Below are 17741 nucleotides of genomic sequence, written 5' to 3'. Positions count from 1 at the left end.
CCGGAACGTCTCGGAGAAAACGTGAAGAGTCTAGACCGCTACTTTCAAAACGGAAGTCATCTTGAGAAGGATTATCGGGATTATCGTAGAGAATGTTACTACACAACTGGTTGCAAAACAACCGATTGCGAGCCCATAGTGACCACCTCCCACGATGTGTAACAGTATACCCCCTCCTCCTGGGGGGAGAACCCGGTTTACCCGGGTGAAGAAGAAAGAATCGTCGAATCAACTTGGGGGCATGCACAGCAGTAGCAGGCTCCCAGGATCGTTCAGCAGGTGAGTAACCCTTCCAGTCTATCAAAAACTGCAATTTACCCCTCTTGTAACGAGAGTCACAAATACTGGCCACTTCATACTCTGATCCAGTAGCCGTCAAGACCGGAGGCGGAGGAGGCTTCACCAATCTCTGAAAACGGTCCGGAACCACCAATTTGATTTGAGATAAATGGAACACTGGATGAATCCGAGACCAGGAAGCCGGTAAGGCGAGTTTGATTGCAGCAGAACCAACCCAGGAGAGGAATTTAAAAGGCCCAAAATATCTAGGAGACAATTTAGATGGTACAAGATGCCGGGGAAGGAATCGGGATGCCAGCCAAACAGAATCTCCCGGGATGATATTAGGGGCTGCCCGACGATGCTTATCTGTATTCCTCTTAGCCCGATCTTGAGCCTCTTGAAGAGATAGTCTGGCCAGTTTCTGTCCCTCTTGAATGTCTGATATAAGACTGTCAACTCCAGGGAAAATGGAAGCAGGGACAGAAACGGTAGGTACAAAGGAAGGGTGATACCCATAAGAACAATGAAAAGGACTGGTGTGAAGAGCAGAATGTTTGGCGTTGTTGTAGGCGAACTCTGCAAATGGGAGCAACTCTACCCAATTGTCCTGAGCTGCAGAGATGAAACATCTTAAATATCCTTCCAAAGTCTGGTTTAATCTTTCCGTCTGCCCGTTGGTCTGGGGGTGATAACCGGAACTTAAGGCTCTCTTAATGCCCAGAATGTTACATACTTTCTGCCAGAAAAGAGAAGTATATTGGGGGCCTCGATCTGATACAATAGTATCTGGGAGTCCGTGTCGAGAAAAGATTTCAGAAAGGAAGATTTTTGCCATATCTGCTGCTCCAGGAAGCTTAACCAACGGGATAAAGTGTGCCAGTTTGGTAAAATAATCAATGGTGACCATGATAGTGGTTTTATTCTCAGAAGGAGGTAGGTCCGAGACAAAGTCAGTGGAGATAAACTGCCAAGGTCGGTCTGGAATAGGCATTCTAGAAAGTAAACCCAAAGGAGACATCCGAGGAGACTTAGACTGAGCGCATATCGTGCAGGCTGAAATATAATCATGTATGTCTGCCTTTACTTCCGGCCACCAAAAATGTCGTTGAACAAGCTCCAAGGTTGAGGCGTAACCTCGGTGGCCAGCTGCTCGGGAGTCGTGACACATTCGTAGAACTTCTTGCTGAAGCGATGGAGTGGGAAGCAGAACCCGAGCTCCCTGAAAATAATAGCCCCCTTCTTCAGTGAGATGATGAGTAGTAGCAATCTTTTCACATAGAAGTTTGTTTTGATTAGTAGCAATCAGTACTTCTTGAAGAAAGTCCGTTAGTACCGCGATAAACCGTGCTGTGGGGAACATCCTTTCAGAACAGAAATTAGAAGTGGGAGAATCCTTCCGAGAAAGAGCATCGGCCCTTAGGTTATGTTTTCCAGGAAGAAAAGTGAATTCAATCCGAAAGGGAAGAAAGAAATAAGCCCAGCGTGCTTGTCTGCTGTTGGTCGTCTGGGCATTCTGGAGTACTCTGAGATTTTGGTGATCCGTTCGAACTGTGACAGGAAAGGAAGACCCCAAGAGCAGATGTCTCCACTCTTCGAAAGCCCGTTTAATAGCTAACAGTTCTTTCTCAAGAACAGAATAATTCAGTTCGGCTGCGTTGAATGTTCTAGACAGATACGCAACGGGTCTTTCTTCCCCCTGGTCAAAGAGTTGTAACAGCACGGCTCCCATAGCGTATTGAGAGGCATCAGTCTCCACTATAAACGGCTTGGTCTGATCAGGGGTAATCAAAATAGAGGCAGAGGTGAAAATTTCTTTCAAAGTCTGAAAGGCCCTTTGGGCGGCTTCGTTCCAGCAGAATGTGACGTTCTTTTTTAGCAATTGAGTGATAGGCAGAATCATTTCAGAAAAACAGGGGATAAATTTCCTGTAGAAATTTGCAAATCCTAGAAATCTCTGGATGTCTTTGACACAGGAAGGACTGGGCCAATTTACGACTGCGGATACCTTCTTTGGATCCATAGATATGCCCAGGCTCGATAACACAAAACCTAGGTAAGTAACTTGTTCTTGATGGAACACACACTTTGAGGCTTTACAATAGAGATGGTTTTTCTTGAGTCGACCAAGGACTATGTTTACATGATTTACATGGTCTTTCGGGTTGGATGAATAGATCAAAATATCATCCAGGTAGATGATTACAAAATTAAACAAAATGTCCGCGAACAGGTGATCCATAAATCGCTGGAACACTGCTGGAGCATTTACAAGACAAAACGGCATCACATGATATTCAAAATGTCCGAATGGTGTGCGAAAGGCGGTTTTCCATTCGTCTCCAGGAGCTATTCTGATGAGGTGGTAAGCTCCTCTGAGGTCGAGTTTTGTGTACACAGAAGCCCCCTGGACAGCCTCAATAATGTCAGATATTAAAGGCATGGGGTACTTATCAGGAATGGTAATCTTGTTGAGACCTCTATAGTCTATGCAGGGGCGAAGTTCCTCAGAGTCTTTTTTAGGAATAAAGAAAAGAGAGGCGCCCGCTGGGGAGATTGATTCAGAAATTAGACCATTGCGTAAATTGGTCTGGAGATAGTCTTTAAGGACTGCTTTTTCTTTTTGGGACAAAACATACATCCTGCCAAAGGGAATGGGTTGGTCTGAAAGAAGGTTAATATGACAATCATCCCTCCTATGAGGAGGTAGAGTGGGAAATTTGGGGTTCTCGAAAACTGACTGAAACTCTTGATGGCACAGTGGGATGATCTCTAGTTGGTTTATGGTGGACCCGGTTGGAAGATTAGACACCTCAGTTGGAATGTGAACACCCACAGACTCCTGGGACAAACAGTGGTTTACACAGAACTCAGACCCTAAGAATAAAGTACCCGCTGACCAGTTAATATAAGGGTTATGTAGTCGTAACCATGGGAGACCCAAGATAACAGGGAAATGAGCTGCCTTAATGAGGTCAAAAACCAAAGTTTCTTTATGATTGGCAATCAGACAAGTAATTGGTTTGGTCTGTTCCTTGATCGGGCCAGAGCTCAAAGGGTTTCCATCCACTCCTTGTATGGGAGTAATGATGGATTTGGAAACAAGCTGTATCTCGTGTTTCGTTGCCCAATCATTGTCCAAGAAATTGCCAGCGGCCCCGCAGTCAATCAAGGCTGGTATACCCGCCAACACTCGTTCGGAAAGAATCATAGATAGAGATACCACCACCATGGTTTGGCAAGTAGCTGTGTCAAGCGACATTCCCATTCGGTATGGGGAAGTAGGATTTGAAGCCACTACCGTTCTTCCCCTTGGGGTAGGGCTTTGAAGTTTCCCGACTTAGGATTTGGGGTACGTCGCGGAGGAACCAGGTGACAATCCTTCAAAATATGTAATGAAGAACCACAGTACATACACAGTCCTCCTGTCCTCCTTCTTTCTCTTTCAGAGGTGGATAGTGGTCCTCTCACTGCTCCAATCTGCATAGACCCGACCTCTGAGGCGGTGGCAGTCACACTTGATGCTCAGAAAGGGTGTGATATGGTGTTCTGGGAATACATACATGGTTCTGGATAAAATGCGTTTTGACCCTGTGATACTCCGATTTATCAAACTCCTATATTCGGCCCCCCTTGCGAGGGTAATGGTCAACTTCTGCCTTTCGGACCAGTTCACGCTAGGAAGGGGCACACGTCCGGGATGCCCCTTCTCTCCTATACTGTTTGCACTGGCCATTGAGCCTATGGCGGACTTTGTTCGTGACAGCCACTGATAGTAATAGGGTCCTGGGCTCCCCAGAAATGATCTCACTTTATTCAGATGACGTTCTGCTTTATATACAAAATCCTCTAGTCTATTTAGACCCAATTATCCAAGACATTACACTATTTGGTGAGTATTTAGGCTTTGTAATAAATTGCACTAAATCTGAGATTTTCCACCTCACTGAATGTACGACAGAACCACAGGGTGCTTTCTCCCTGCGTTGGTCCCCAAAAAAGGTGTTCGGTCCGTAGGTGTGCAGATTTCTTGCGAGAAAACCTCCCTCCTTCCAGATAATTTATACGGCTATCGAGGGGTATGTCATGGACAAGGTCACCAGATGGGCCTTGCTTCCCATATCACTGGCTGGTAGATATGATATGATATTTTATTTATAGCGTGCCTATACACAAGTATTTCAAGGCGCGACGTGGCGAGGGGAACAAGACAACGATCTTACTAGGCCTAGTGACAACGAGATCGCGCAAGTGCAGGGGAGAGGGAAGGGGAGAAATGCCAGGGTTGGGGAGGAGGATCAAGTGCAAGACATAGGATCAAACATCGAAAAACAGGAAGTGCGGCCAGCAGGTGGCAGTGCAGGGTTAAGTGCAGAAAAACAATTGATAAGTGCAAGTAGGGGGGGTTGTAGGGTTGCAGATACAGCCCCAAGTGCAGGGATGCCAGGGGGCAGTGCTGGTATGCAACTGAGATGGCAGGAGCCGGGGCCCATGGTTCAGAGGGTAGCCAGGTAACCAGTGCAGTATCAAACGGGAGATCAGCCAGGTAGTGGAAGAGAGAAGGCAGAAGCAATTAGGAAACTCTTGAGCTGCTTCCGGAACCAGAGATGGTTCTGCTCAAGTTTCAGAGAGGCAGGGAGGCTGTTCCAGAGGGAGGTGCCAGCCGAAGAGAGAGATCTGCCCCCAACTCGTTGCTTGAAAAAGCGACTGACCCTCAAGGAGTTGGAGGTGGAGGAGCGAAGTGCTCGAGTAGGAAGATACTTCAGAAGAGAAAGCTGGAGCTATTTTGGTCCCAGACCCCAGAAGGCCTTGTGGACAATGCAACGGGTCTTGAACTTGATCCTTGCAGCCAGTGGGAGCCAATGGAGAGATTTCAGTGCGAGAGAGATACGATCCCTGGGCTTGAGGGATACTAACTACAAATAATCACCACTTAGGTTTTTCACTGCAATTGTTTTTCATATACATTAATTGTTACTGTTACATTTTATTTTAGAGTGCTCATCTGCCTCTGATATAGTCTCATAACACTTTGGGCAGTCAGTTCATGCCATATTGCTGGTTCTAGGCTGCTGGAAGACTGTTGTCCAAAGTTGCATAATAATTTGCAATGAGAGGAAGCTGCATGGAATGCATAAAGCTAGCCATGGTGCATAAAAATGCTTATAAAAGTGGTAGGAAGGCATTGGAAGGAATGTTTTTTTTTATATCCAGTTATGACCTGTATTCTCTTTTAGTGTCTATCTGGTAATGCTTGTCATAAGGTTTTTTGATCCGCCTTTTACAAGCTTTGGTGAAAAATAGTCACTTAAATATGGTGTATGGGTAACCAATGTACGTTTTTTAGGTCTGGGTGGATAGTCACAGGGTTTCATAGCTACGCTAGTTCTAGCTGCCTTGTTGTGAATAGCTGTAGATGGTGTATGAGGTGTGTGTGTACAGTTCGAGGTTGATGCCAGTAAAGTAACCACAAAATGACTAATGCTCTGGTTCCTTCAATCACTTGAGGCATTTCTACGTTTCCTTCTACGTAAGATATTATTTTCTTGATCTGTTAAATTATAAATGGGTCTTTTGCAATCCCTGATTAAGCTGGAGAAGTTGTGATAGGTTGGATCAAAAACGACTCCTAAGGTTTTCCACTTGGAGAGTGGGCGGGGGGCGTGGATTAGGGCTCACCGCTGTGGGCTATTTGTAGCGGAGAGATTGCAGAGTTGTGATCTCAAAAAATGTAATCTCTGCTTTTGGTGCATTTAGCACAGTTCATTGTCAGTTATCCAATCCTGGATCTGATTAATACAATTATTTATTTGGGGGATTTTTTAGTATCAGGGATAAAATTGAGCAACTTCTGAGAATCATCGGCACTCATTGGAAAGACATACGAGTAGTTTCCCTTAAGGAGGGTTACTGTTGCACATGAACCTTAAATAGCCTCAAGGAAATGGCCAATACCTGTGCGACTCCACATTTTAGGACAAATGGGGTGAATTTAAAATCTTGTAATCTCATTTGAGTTAGCCTGGTATACTAGAAGCCATTTGAAGGTATTCCCTTCTGTTCCAATTAAGTTTTGGAGTCAGCTAATTAGGCGTCTGATTCACTGTATCATAAGCGGCTGTTAGGTTGCACAGTATTAATGCAACTGGAGAGTTTTCTTTTATCCTGGGATTTCTGAATATTTTCAGTTATGTATAGTAGGCTGATTTCTATGTTTTTGGGAATGGAAACCTGAACGGTTTTAATGTAGCAAGGTGTTATCTTCACTGCATTTGAAGAATTGAGCGTAAGGTATCTTCTTCATGATTTTGGCTATTAGTCATATGGCCTTCACTTTATATTTTTTCCCCCCAACTCATGTTGTCATGCACTGTTTTGATCATACTTTTCCTGCCTTTTGTGTACCTTTTTTCTGCCTCTCCTTTTCTACATCCCACCAAAAGGAATTGTGTTAAGCATGTCATCTGACATCAGCAATGAATACCTCTTTTCTGGGCCATATAGTACTTGATAACAAGGATGACCTTTCACTTCCCGGTGAAAGATACCCTGACACTCAGTTTTTTGCCTCTAATTAGGAAAGAGATATTTTTAATCAGGGCTGAACTGTTGACAGTACTGTGGTGATGTACAAGCATACCTTTCTGTACCATGCCACGTCTGTTTACCTTTGTGCATACACTAACTCAGCGTTTTAATTGTTGCAGTTTGTTATTCTGTTTGTTAACCTAGTGAAATAAATATCAGGGATGGTATTAGCTCTAGACAGTTAAGGGATATATTGGAAGTATCTATCATCCTTGCAAGGTGCTTGTGTTAATTTCGTGTCTCAAAATCCAGAAACATGTAAAATATACTAACATAACACAGTTCTTATTAATAAGCTAGTTTCAGAAGTACATATAACTCTGACATGTCTCCCCTGTTTTTTTTTTACAGGCCATGAGTGCAGTTGTATGTTTTATGGTTGACGGTAAGGCATGCCGTTCTATCTGGTGAATCGTATTAAGTGTGTGTTACTTAATGATTGATTTATCTTTATTTCAGATTATGCTATCCATCAAAGTACAACCATAGATTAAAAAATGCACACAAATATAATTAAGACACTGCGATCCATGCAAAAATATGAAAACATAAAAGTATATCTCCAGATAGTCATTGACACTTTAGTTTAATTCATAAGATTTTTCATAAGGTGATCTCTTTTCCTCAAGGATAATCTCAAATAAGATAAGAGGATGCGGGCCATCGCAGGTGTAACAACCGAATATAAGAAGACTAGAGCTGGTCTGCATTGGAAAACCCAATTTTTGTACTAAGGGTACAATCTTTTTTTGCCGTACGGATACCTTGGGCCTCATTACACGGTAGGCGGTGGACCAAGGTGCTATTGGCTATTAGCACCTTGGTCCATGCCGGTAAAATACCGGCACCGCCTTGAATGAAAGGGGAATTATCGCCCTATTCCAAGGTTGGCGGGGCGGTAATTCCCCCTTCCCCCATTGCCCTTCCCCATTCCGATTTTTGCCCCATAGGGCATAATGGGAATGGGGAAGGTGCTAATTACGGTACCGCAAATTGCGGTACTGTAATTGGCACCCTGGTCCCTTTGCGGGTTGGTTTCTAACGCCTGCTAAACCCGCAAAGGGACCTCGTAGTAAAGCGGTAAGAGTTAACGGTCACCAGTACCATTACCGATGACCATTAACCCTTACCGCCTTCTGTGTAATGAGGCCCATTGACTGGGTAAAAATATATAAAGTGTAATAAGCGTGTACCCTCTGATTTGTGTTTCTTTTTTCTTACTCTCCACGATAGGCTCAGAATCACAACACAGCCATCATTTCAATATGTTTTCTTTTCTTGGCATCCTCAATTGGACATTTTATTTCAGCTTTTTCTTTTTATGTGCTTGCTTTTAGCAACACATATTGATGTATCAATCTATTTGTAGATCATCCATGTCCATGTACTCACTCCTAGGTCAGCGGTCAGTGGCCTAATCACCACAGGCGCAACAACCAGCTAAATGTTGGTAGACATAAGTCCAGATGCATGACATTTTGCGACAGCCAAAACATCGCTGTGCGAGCAAAGGTACTTAAGCCTTGCAGTAAAAAAAATATGAAAAACACAATTCACATACCAGACTAATTAATTCATAAATCGTATTTCCTAAAATTACATATTCTTACATAACCTATACATTAATCCATACATTGTTATAAAGGAATCTTGGATCACCTGGAGATGCCATGACGCAGCCTAAAAACACCAGTATCCCTTATATTCATGTGGGTCCGAAGGGATCTTCTGTGCTTAGATCTGAGGTTTGTCTTCGCTACACTTTCTTTGGAAAATGATGCAAGCTGCACAAGCCTGAATGTCCTGCTTGTTTGCAGGTCCCTAAAATGACTCTGCCTATGTGGCCTTTAAGCCTAAACCCTAACTGCATGTTCACTTTTCTAAAAGGGCCTCTTGCACAGCGACTTCAGACTCTGGTGATACGAGCAAGTCATGCCCTAAGACATTAGCAACAGTGTCTGAGACCCATGAACTACTGTAGCCCAGCTGCGGTTTTCCTAGATGACCAAGCGCCTCAAGTACCTTTCATTACCCAATCCTCTACTCCAGAGGAATGGGAGGCTTTCCAGCTTAATATGCTCGACATGTTCGCCAAGCCTCCGACAGCTGTGGCCTCAGCTCTGCCGGCGCCATCAGAGTCTGCTGCGTTTGGATGAGCCGACAGAGACTTGATTGTATGCTCTTTGCCTCACCTGCTCCGAAGACTGTCAGTGTCCTTTCTCAAGATCATTCCTGCTGATCCTGCCATTCTGCCTTTCCAGGTGCATGATAATCTTAATCACTCTGGACTGGGCCTGGATATGATATATGATATGATATATGATATATGATATGATATTTATAACGCGCCTATACACAAGTGTTACAAGGCGCGACGCGGCAAGGTGGGGGACAAGGGAGGACAGGCAACGATTCTCCTAGGCCAGGTGTCATTCAGATCGCGCAAGTGCATGGGAAAGGGGGAAAGGAAAGTGCGCAGGGGGAAGGGAGTGGGAAAAGTGCAGTACATGGGAAGTGGAATAAATAAGACATGTAAAACAGACAGCTGGTAGCAAGTGCAAGGAAGTGCAAACGTAAGTGCTGGTAGGGGGACTGAAGGGATACAGAAAAACGGTCCCCAAGTGCAGGGGTTGCCAGGGAGGCAGTGCAGGTGGGTAATTGACGGGGCCTGGGCCAAAGATCAGAAAGGGTGGCCAGGTAACCAGTGCAATTTCAGTCCGGAATTCAGCAAGGGGGGGGAAGAGAGAAAGCAGAAGCAAAGAGGAAGGTTTTGAGGTGTTTCTGGAACCGTAGATGGTTCTCCTCGAGTTTTAGGGAGGCAGGAAGGCTGTTCCAGAGAGAGGCCCCTGCCGAAGAGAGTGGTCTGCCACCAACTCGTTGCTTGGAGAAGCGACTGACCCTAAGGAAGTTGGAGACAGATGAGCGAAGAGCTTGAGAAGGAAGGTATTTAGGGAGAGAGAGTTGAAGGTATTGCGGCCCCAGACCTCAGAAGGCCCTGTGTACAATGCAGAGGGTTTTGAACTTAATCCTCACAGCCACTGGGAGCCAGTGCAGGGATTTCAGTCCTGGAGAGATACGCTCCCTGGGCTTGAGGCCAAGGACAAGTCTTGCAGTCCTGTTCTGGATAGTTGCAGAGGGTGGAGAGTGGAGGCAGGCAGGTTTAGATGGAGGCTGTTACAGTAGTCCAGCTTGGAGAGGACCAGGGCTCTGGAGACAGTGAGCTTCTGGGGGAAGGAGAGGAAAGGAAGAATACCTCTAAGGAGGTGCAGCTGGTAGTGTGACTTCTTAGAGACGTCAGAGATGTGAGGGGAGAAGGAGAGTGCAGAGACGAAGATGCCCTCAAGGTTTTTAGCCTTGCAGGTGGGAGTGGGAGGAGGGCCAAGCGAGGCCGGCCAGAGGGCTGCAGGGAAGGAGGGAGTGGGTGGAGAACGTGGTACCTAGGTTTCTGGACATGACCATCTCCCCTCTCTGGCTTTCACATAGAGCGGACGTCCTCTCCCAATTGGAGGGGCAGATCCTACATCTAAACCTCAGCAGCCGAAACTTCATGCTCGGTCGCTGAAAGGTTAAAGTATAATGATATGGTATGATATGGAATTTGTAACGTGCCTATACACAAGTGTTTCAAGGCACGACGAGGCAAGGAAGGGGGAACAGAGGGACGACAGAGACAACGATCTTCCTAGGCCAAGTGATATTGAGATTGCGCAAGCGCAGGAGTAGGGGTACGGGGGAGGGGAAAAGTGCCAGGGGAAAGGGGAGGGGGCAGTGCTGTACATGGGATCAAAACAATAACAAGAAGTGCGGGCAGCAGGTGGCAGGTGCAAGGGTAAGTGCAGAAGGCAGGTGTCCGGAAGTGCATGTAGGGGGACTGTAGGGTCACAGATACAGACCCAAGTGCAAGGGATGCCGGGAGGCAGTGCTGGTGTGCAACTGGGCGGGCAGGGACCTGGGCCTGAAATCAGAGGATAGCCAGGTGACCAGTGCAGTATCAGACAGGAAATCAGCAGGGCAGAGGAAAAGAGAAGGCAGAAGCAAAGAGGAAGGACTTGAGGTGCTTCCAGAACCGGAGACAGTTCTCCTCAAGTTTCATAGAGTCAGGGAGGCTGTTCCAGAGGGAGGCGCCAGCCGAAGAAAGATCTACCACCAACTCGTTGCTTGGAGAAGCGACTGACCCTGAGGGAGTTGAAGGTGGAGGAGCAATGAGTTCGAGTAGGAAGGTTTTTACGAAGAGAAGAGTTGGAGGTATTGAGGACCCAGACCCCAGAAAGTCTTGTGGACAATGCAGAAGGCCTTGAACTTAATCCTTGCAGCCACTGGGAGCCAATGCACAGATTTCAGTGCTGGAGAGATACGATCCCTGGGGTTGAGGCCAAGGACAAGTCTTGCAGTACTGTTTGGATGAGTTGCAGAGAGTGGAGAGTAGAAGTAGGCAGATTTAGAAAGAGGCTGTTGCAGTAGTCCAGCCCCGAGAGAACCAGAGCTCTAGAGACACTGAGCTTCTGGGGGAAGGAGAGGAAAGGAAGAATACCTCTGAGGAGGTGCAGTTGGTAGTTTGACTTCTTAGAGACATCAGAGATGTGAGGAGAAAAGGAGAGGGTGGAGTCGGGGATGACCCCAAGGTTGTTGGCCTCACAGGTGGGAGCAGGAAGAGGGCCAAGGGAGGCCGGCCAGAGAGTGACTGGAAAGGAGGGTGCAGGTGTGCCGATGAGGAGAATCTCGTTCTTACTGGAATTAAGGCAGAGATTGTTCACACCACCACTCCAGGATAGTAGACAGACAGTCAGAGATGAGAGAAAGAGAAGAGGTGGCAGAGGGGAGTCTGAAAAAGAACAGAGTGTCATCCGCATAGCACTGAAAGTTGGAGCAGAGTGCGGCAATTCGGTGGGCGAGAGATGCCAGGTATTGGTGAACAACCAGGGAGAGAGGTTAGACCCCTGGGGAACAGCACATGTAGAGAGTGAGATAGAGGAAAGGAAGGACCCAAGTTGGACCTGCGAGTATCGATCAGAGAGGAACGACGTTAGCCAGGCCAGGGCCTGATCGGTGATACCCAGGTTATCACAGAGACAATTGAGCCGGATGGCATGGTTGACCGTGTCAAAGGCAGAAGAGAGATTGAGTAAGATGAGGACAGAGGGGAGATTAGAATCAAGGTTAGAGAGCAGGAATTCACGGATATTGTGGAGTGCAGTTTCCATGCTTCTGGCTGCTCTGAAGCCAGGCTGATGGTCATGGAGATAACCAAGCAATTCAGTGTGAAGATTAAGCTGGGAGATGTCCAGCTTTTCTAGGAGTTTGCCCGGGAAAGGAGTGATGGAGATCGGGTGATAGCCGGGCAGGAGGGGTCGGCAGACATTTTCTTGAGAAGGAGGTGCACAAGAGTGTGCTCCAGCGGGGAAGGGAAGACTCCAGTGGCGAAGGAGTGGTTGCTGATGTCAGCCAGGGCAGGAGAGGGGATGTCAATGGGGTCCTTGATGGTTTTTGAAGAACAGGGAAGAACCTGTTTTGACAAGACTTTCACAGATCAGGCTTGTCTAGAAACCTTGTCAGGGCAGAACAGAGGAAAGGAAGAGAAAGAGGGAGGAGAGGTGGCCACAGGGCGGCTGGAGGTAGAGGAGAGAGTAGCGGGAGGACAAGGAGAGGACGAGAAGGTGGATAGGATGTCCTGGGTTTTAGAGATGAAATGAGAAGCCAAGGCCGTGCAGAGGGCCTGTGAAGGCACAGGAGAGGTAGATACTGCAGCACGATTAGCCAGCTCCTTGCAGATTTTAAAGAGTTCGACCGAGTTGTTAGATGCAGCAAAGACACAGGCTTGGATGTAGGCTCTCCTCTTAGTGCGGACAGAGAGCCGTATTGCCTTTGGAGCAAGCGGCAGGCCAGTTTGTCAGAGGATGCACAAGAAGCTAACATTTCCTCTCAGCCACCCTGCACTTGCGTTTAAGGGTGATGAGGTCAGAGTCATACCAGGAGTTGCACTTGGCTTTGGGCTTCAAGCGGATCCTCATGACAGACAAGGGCAACAAAATCAAAAGTATGAGAGATAGAAGAGTGGAGCATGGAAAGGGCTGTGTCAGGATGTGAGTCAGCCAGAGGAGGGGGGGAGAGAAAGTGGCGGCGAAAACCTCAACTGACACATGCTTCATGGGTCGGATGACCGAGAAGGTAGGTGGCAGTGCTAGAGTTGACTTGGCCTGAAGGGTAGAGAGGGAGAGATGGGAGGAAAGGAGAAAGCGATCACTCCATGAGAGAGGAGTGATGAGGGGGATAAAGAGGGGGGGATAGAGTGTTAAAACTTCTTTTTGATGCTGTACCTTCTAACATTCCACAACCATCTCCTGGTACTGCACAGCATGTGATTCTAAGCAGATTCACAAGCCTCAGAAGGCATACATTACTTAACATAATCATATTTCTGATGCTTGTATCTGCTTAAGTTCACTTGGGCCCACCCTTCCTCACATACACATACACGGCTAACACCTTCTTTACCTTCTGTACTCACACATACTTCATGCTCCCTCTTGTCAGGAACAAAACAATCAGAGAGACCTTGATGCATGAAGGATCGTGGGTACAATCCACGTCACACAGGGATAGTATGGCAAGCACGCCCTATTGACGTCCCTTTTTGAAACTCAAAAACAAGAATGCAGAACTTTGCACCTACTGCTTGCACATTATGGGACTCAAAGCAGATTAAAGCATCAAAAATAAGATTACGGTAAGTAATGTATGATATATATATATATATATTTCTGAGGCTTGTGGAATCTGCTTAGATCACATGCTGTGCATAGGCCGACATCTAGTGGAAGCTGCGGAGTATTACAGTTTGTTTTTTCGAAACTCGAAAATGGGCGTCGACACAGGCGTGCCAGTAATACTATCCCTAGTGTGACGTCCACTGTACCCAAGATCCCTCACGCGTCTAGGATCCTCAGATTGTTTTTTTCCGCCATACTGGTCGGAAGCATCTTGCGGAGTCCCCTGGCCTTAGCCATACTTTTGCTAATTATTGAAGTTAAAAATTATTTATTGACATCCTTCCCCAACCCAACGTCGACACTCGACCACGGCTGGAGAAGACATTGACCGTCGGCTGCTGCACGACGGATCTGGGCCTCGGAAGGCCGCTGGCCTCGGCCCGGGCCTAGTAGGCCGCTGGCCTCGGCCCTGCAAGAAGGGAGAGTGGGGGGTGGTACATACTCTTCACTCTTGGTATATAGGTACACCTTATATATTTCCTACACTTACCAGCCCGCTGCCTCAAGGTGCGTATGGAGGGTACCCCTTTCCAATTCTGCCCCAAGTGCAACCGCAAATACCCTTGGGTCGACAGGCACGCCACGTGCAATCTCTGCTTGCCGAGGGACCACCCCGAAGCGAACTGCAGAGCGTGTAGTAGGTTTAAGCCTAAGACACTTAAGGACCGTTCGACAAAGCGTTGGGCCCACCACGCCAGGCAGGCGGCCATGGCAGCGGAGGGCACCTTCAGCGATGGCAGTGACGCCGTACTTTCGGACGGCGAGGGCATTACGGCGTCGAAAGACTGCCGAGCGCAGGTCCCCGACCTCGGAAGGTTGTCCGGCAGGGCGGCTATGGGGAAGACCCCCGGCGACGCAAGCGCTACACACCCTACACACACAAAGCACACTAAGTCCAACCGAACCTCGACGACGTCGACTTCTCGGAAAGAGGCACAGATAGAACGGTCCGACTCGGTGTCCTCTGGGCGCTCTCGATCGAGATCGCCTCATGACGCAAGGCAATCATCCACTCTTGCCAAGAGTGCCTCGCTCCCTAGATTAACGGAAGTTCGATCGTCGGAAGACGAAGACGACTTCCACCCCCAGGCCGCGCTCCAGGAGACCGAGGCTGCAGTTAACACCAGCGAGGCCCCACGCTCGAAACACACAGATACCTCTCCCGACCCTCGACGCCAGGCATCGAAAGTCTCTGGGGCCTCCAAGGGGCAGGGAAAGCATTTTTCCACGCACGGGGAGGGAGGGAAACAGCGGAAAGCACAGCCTTCCACTCCTAAGCAGACAGACAAACACAAATCTACTGGAATGTCAAGGATGTCTTCCTTAGCTGATTTTTATGACAAAAACCCAGAACATTTCCTTTCGTATGACCCTCAAGGGGCCACACCCTCAGGCTCCTCTGATCCTATCCCCCTAAGTAAAAAGGCCCGGTTCGAAAGACCTGAAACCTTAGAGGTGCAGCATTATTCTACTCCATACTCTACTCCACACCCCAGATACCAAGGACAGCCTTTCCCTGAAAGGGACCAGGAGTCTGAAATTATGGAGGAACAAACCGGGACTGAATACTATGCGGATGATGAGGACCTGGAGGAGGTAGAAGATGAGCAGGAAATTTACAGAGTAGATTCCCCGGTAGAGAGCGAAGCCCCAGTTACCGACTCGCCAGTTGATAACCAGCCCCTCCTTAATGAAGTTCTCGCTCGCGCAGCAGAACACTTTCACATTGACACCCACGGTGTACAGGAGGAAAGGGACTTCGCAGAAGAGTTGGTGGGAGAGAGGAGGCCGGTCGCTCAGACCATCCCTATCCTTAAATCCATCCAACGTAGAATAGATCCATCCCGGTGAATCCTAACCTCACCAGAGCCGTCAACCCCAGAGTTGAAAAACTTTTTCGGGCAGCCCAGTCTGACCCTCTTTATATAAGAGGACATCTTAAACCAGACTCCCTAGTGGTTACCAACACTCGGAAGAGGGCTGCGACACCTTTATCGTCGTCAGAAGCTCCTCCCGACAAGGAGAGCAAAAAACTGTACGGGTTTGGCAGGAAGGTAGCCTCAACGTCCGCCTACAAAGCAAGGATTGCAAACTCCACCACCCTGTTGGCAAGTTACAACTGCCACCAATGGGAAGAGGTCGCGGTGCTCATAGCCTCTGCTCCTGAACCGTTAAAGGGCCACTTGGCTCGGATCTCGACAGAAGGGAGAGCCGTGTCTGGTTGCATATTAAAAGCAACTTTCGACGCCGCGGACAACGCAGGAAGATTGATAGCAGAAGGTACTGTTATCAAGAGACATGCGTGGTTACGGCAGTCGGGGTTCAAAACAGAAACCCAGGCTTCATTAATAGACAAGCCGGTGGAACCCGATCTATTGTTTGGGAAAGCGGTCGAAGACGCACTTAAAAATGCCTTGGACGAATACGAGACTCTCAAATCCCTTGGCCAGCTTACCAACAAACCCCCTAACCAGAGGGGGAACAGTAATTTTCGTCGCCCACGCGGCCAAAATTCACAAAGAGGCAACTATGCCCAAGGACAGGGTACACAATGGAACAACAACCAGCAGTCTACCCAGAGTTACGGCAGGGGTAACAAGAGAGGTCGTGGAAGAGGCAGAGGCAGCCCCAACAAGGGAGGTGGCACGCCTCCACCAAAGCAGTGACGCTCAGTTCAGGGTCCCTTCTCACGCAACCCCAGTAGGGGGACGCATTTCCAACTTCACCCAGGCTTGGGAAGGGATCACCTCAGACAGATGGGTGCTGTCAACAGTGTCCACAGGATATTGTATAGAATTACTGCAGCGTCCCCGGAACCACCCTCCACGACAAAGAATACACTCCTTAGAACATCAGAAGATCCTTCTCGAGGAGATCGCCATTCTGCTAGAAAAGGACGCGATAGAACTCGTCACAGGACACCAGGTAAACAAGGGTATCTATTCAACTTACTTCCTTGTGCCAAAGAAAGATTTGACAATGCGCCCAGTATTGGACTTACGGCCTGCCAACAAGTATGTCAAGCCCCAAAAATTCCGTATGACCACGCTACAAGAGGTAATCCCCCTCCTAAAAAATGGGGATTACATGGCAACCTTGGATATGAAAGATGCTTATTTTCATATTTCCATGCTCCCAGCGCACAGAAAATACTTGCGCTTCAAGGTGGACAGTCGCCACTACCAATTCAAGGTACTGCCCTTCGGGATAGCTTCAGCACCAAGGGTATTCACCAAGGTACTGGCGGTGGCAGCTGCATACCTACGCAGGGAGGCAATCCCAGTGTACCCTTATCTGGACGACTGGCTCATAACGGGGGAAACCCCAGGAATTTGCAGGTCAAACATTCAGAGGACTATCGACCTCCTCCACGAATTAGGCTTCTCTATCAACGAGAAGAAGTCAAGTCTGGTGCCAAGCACCTCAAAACAGTTCCTAGGAGCAATCCTAGATACTCAGAAAGGGTTGACCTTCCCTTCGGAAGAGAGAATTCGGAATATACTACTGCAAATCCCACATTATCAGTCAGGTCAACAAATAACGGTACGCAAAGCAATGCGGTTACTGGGCATGATGGCGTCATGCATTTACCTGGTCCCCCACGCGCGTCTGCGCATGCGTCCCATGCAGGAATAGTTGGCGAAACAGTGGTCTCAGGCAAGTGGTCAGTGGGACGATCTAGTGGTCGTTTCGCCAACACTCGTACAGAGCTTACACTGGTGGACAAGAGAGAATCTCGCAAGGGGAAAACCCTTTTACGATCCTGAAGTACAGGCAGTGGTGACTACAGATGCATGCCTGACTGGGTGGGGAGCTCACCATCTCCACCACACAGCTCAGGGTCTCTGGTCTCACTCAGTAGCCCAGAACCACATCAACCTGCTAGAGCTTCTGGCAGTATTCCGAGCGCTTCGGGCGTTCGAGCCCCATCTGCTAAACTTGTCAGTGCAGATCCAGACGGACAGCACGACAGCCATGTTCTATCTGAACAAACAAGGAGGGACTCGTTCGCCAAATCTGTCCAAGCTTGCCCAGAAAATCTCGATATGGGCACTCAGACGGAACATCTTCCTGTCATCACAACATGTTCCAGTGGAGCTCAATTCC

General features: G+C 47.9%; 1 protein-coding gene across 3 annotated transcripts in view; it reads left to right on the top strand.

Moving 5' to 3' along the window:
• Positions 1 to 17741, top strand: part of CCZ1 (CCZ1 homolog, vacuolar protein trafficking and biogenesis associated) — a 732451-nt gene that overhangs the window by 528427 nt on the left and 186283 nt on the right. For all 3 annotated transcript variants that reach the window (XM_069645641.1, XM_069645642.1, XM_069645640.1), the window contains one exon: positions 7219 to 7252. In XM_069645641.1, the coding sequence (XP_069501742.1) occupies positions 7219 to 7252 (34 nt within the window). The remainder of the gene's footprint in view (positions 1 to 7218; positions 7253 to 17741) is intronic.

The sequence above is a fragment of the Ambystoma mexicanum genome, chromosome 2p, assembly GCF_040938575.1.
Source record: "Ambystoma mexicanum isolate Mex_15411 chromosome 2p, UKY_AmexF1_1, whole genome shotgun sequence".
NCBI classification, from domain to species: domain Eukaryota; kingdom Metazoa; phylum Chordata; class Amphibia; order Caudata; family Ambystomatidae; genus Ambystoma; species Ambystoma mexicanum.
The sequence above is the reverse complement of the archived record's forward strand: the minus strand, read 5'-3'. Positions and strand labels throughout refer to the sequence as shown.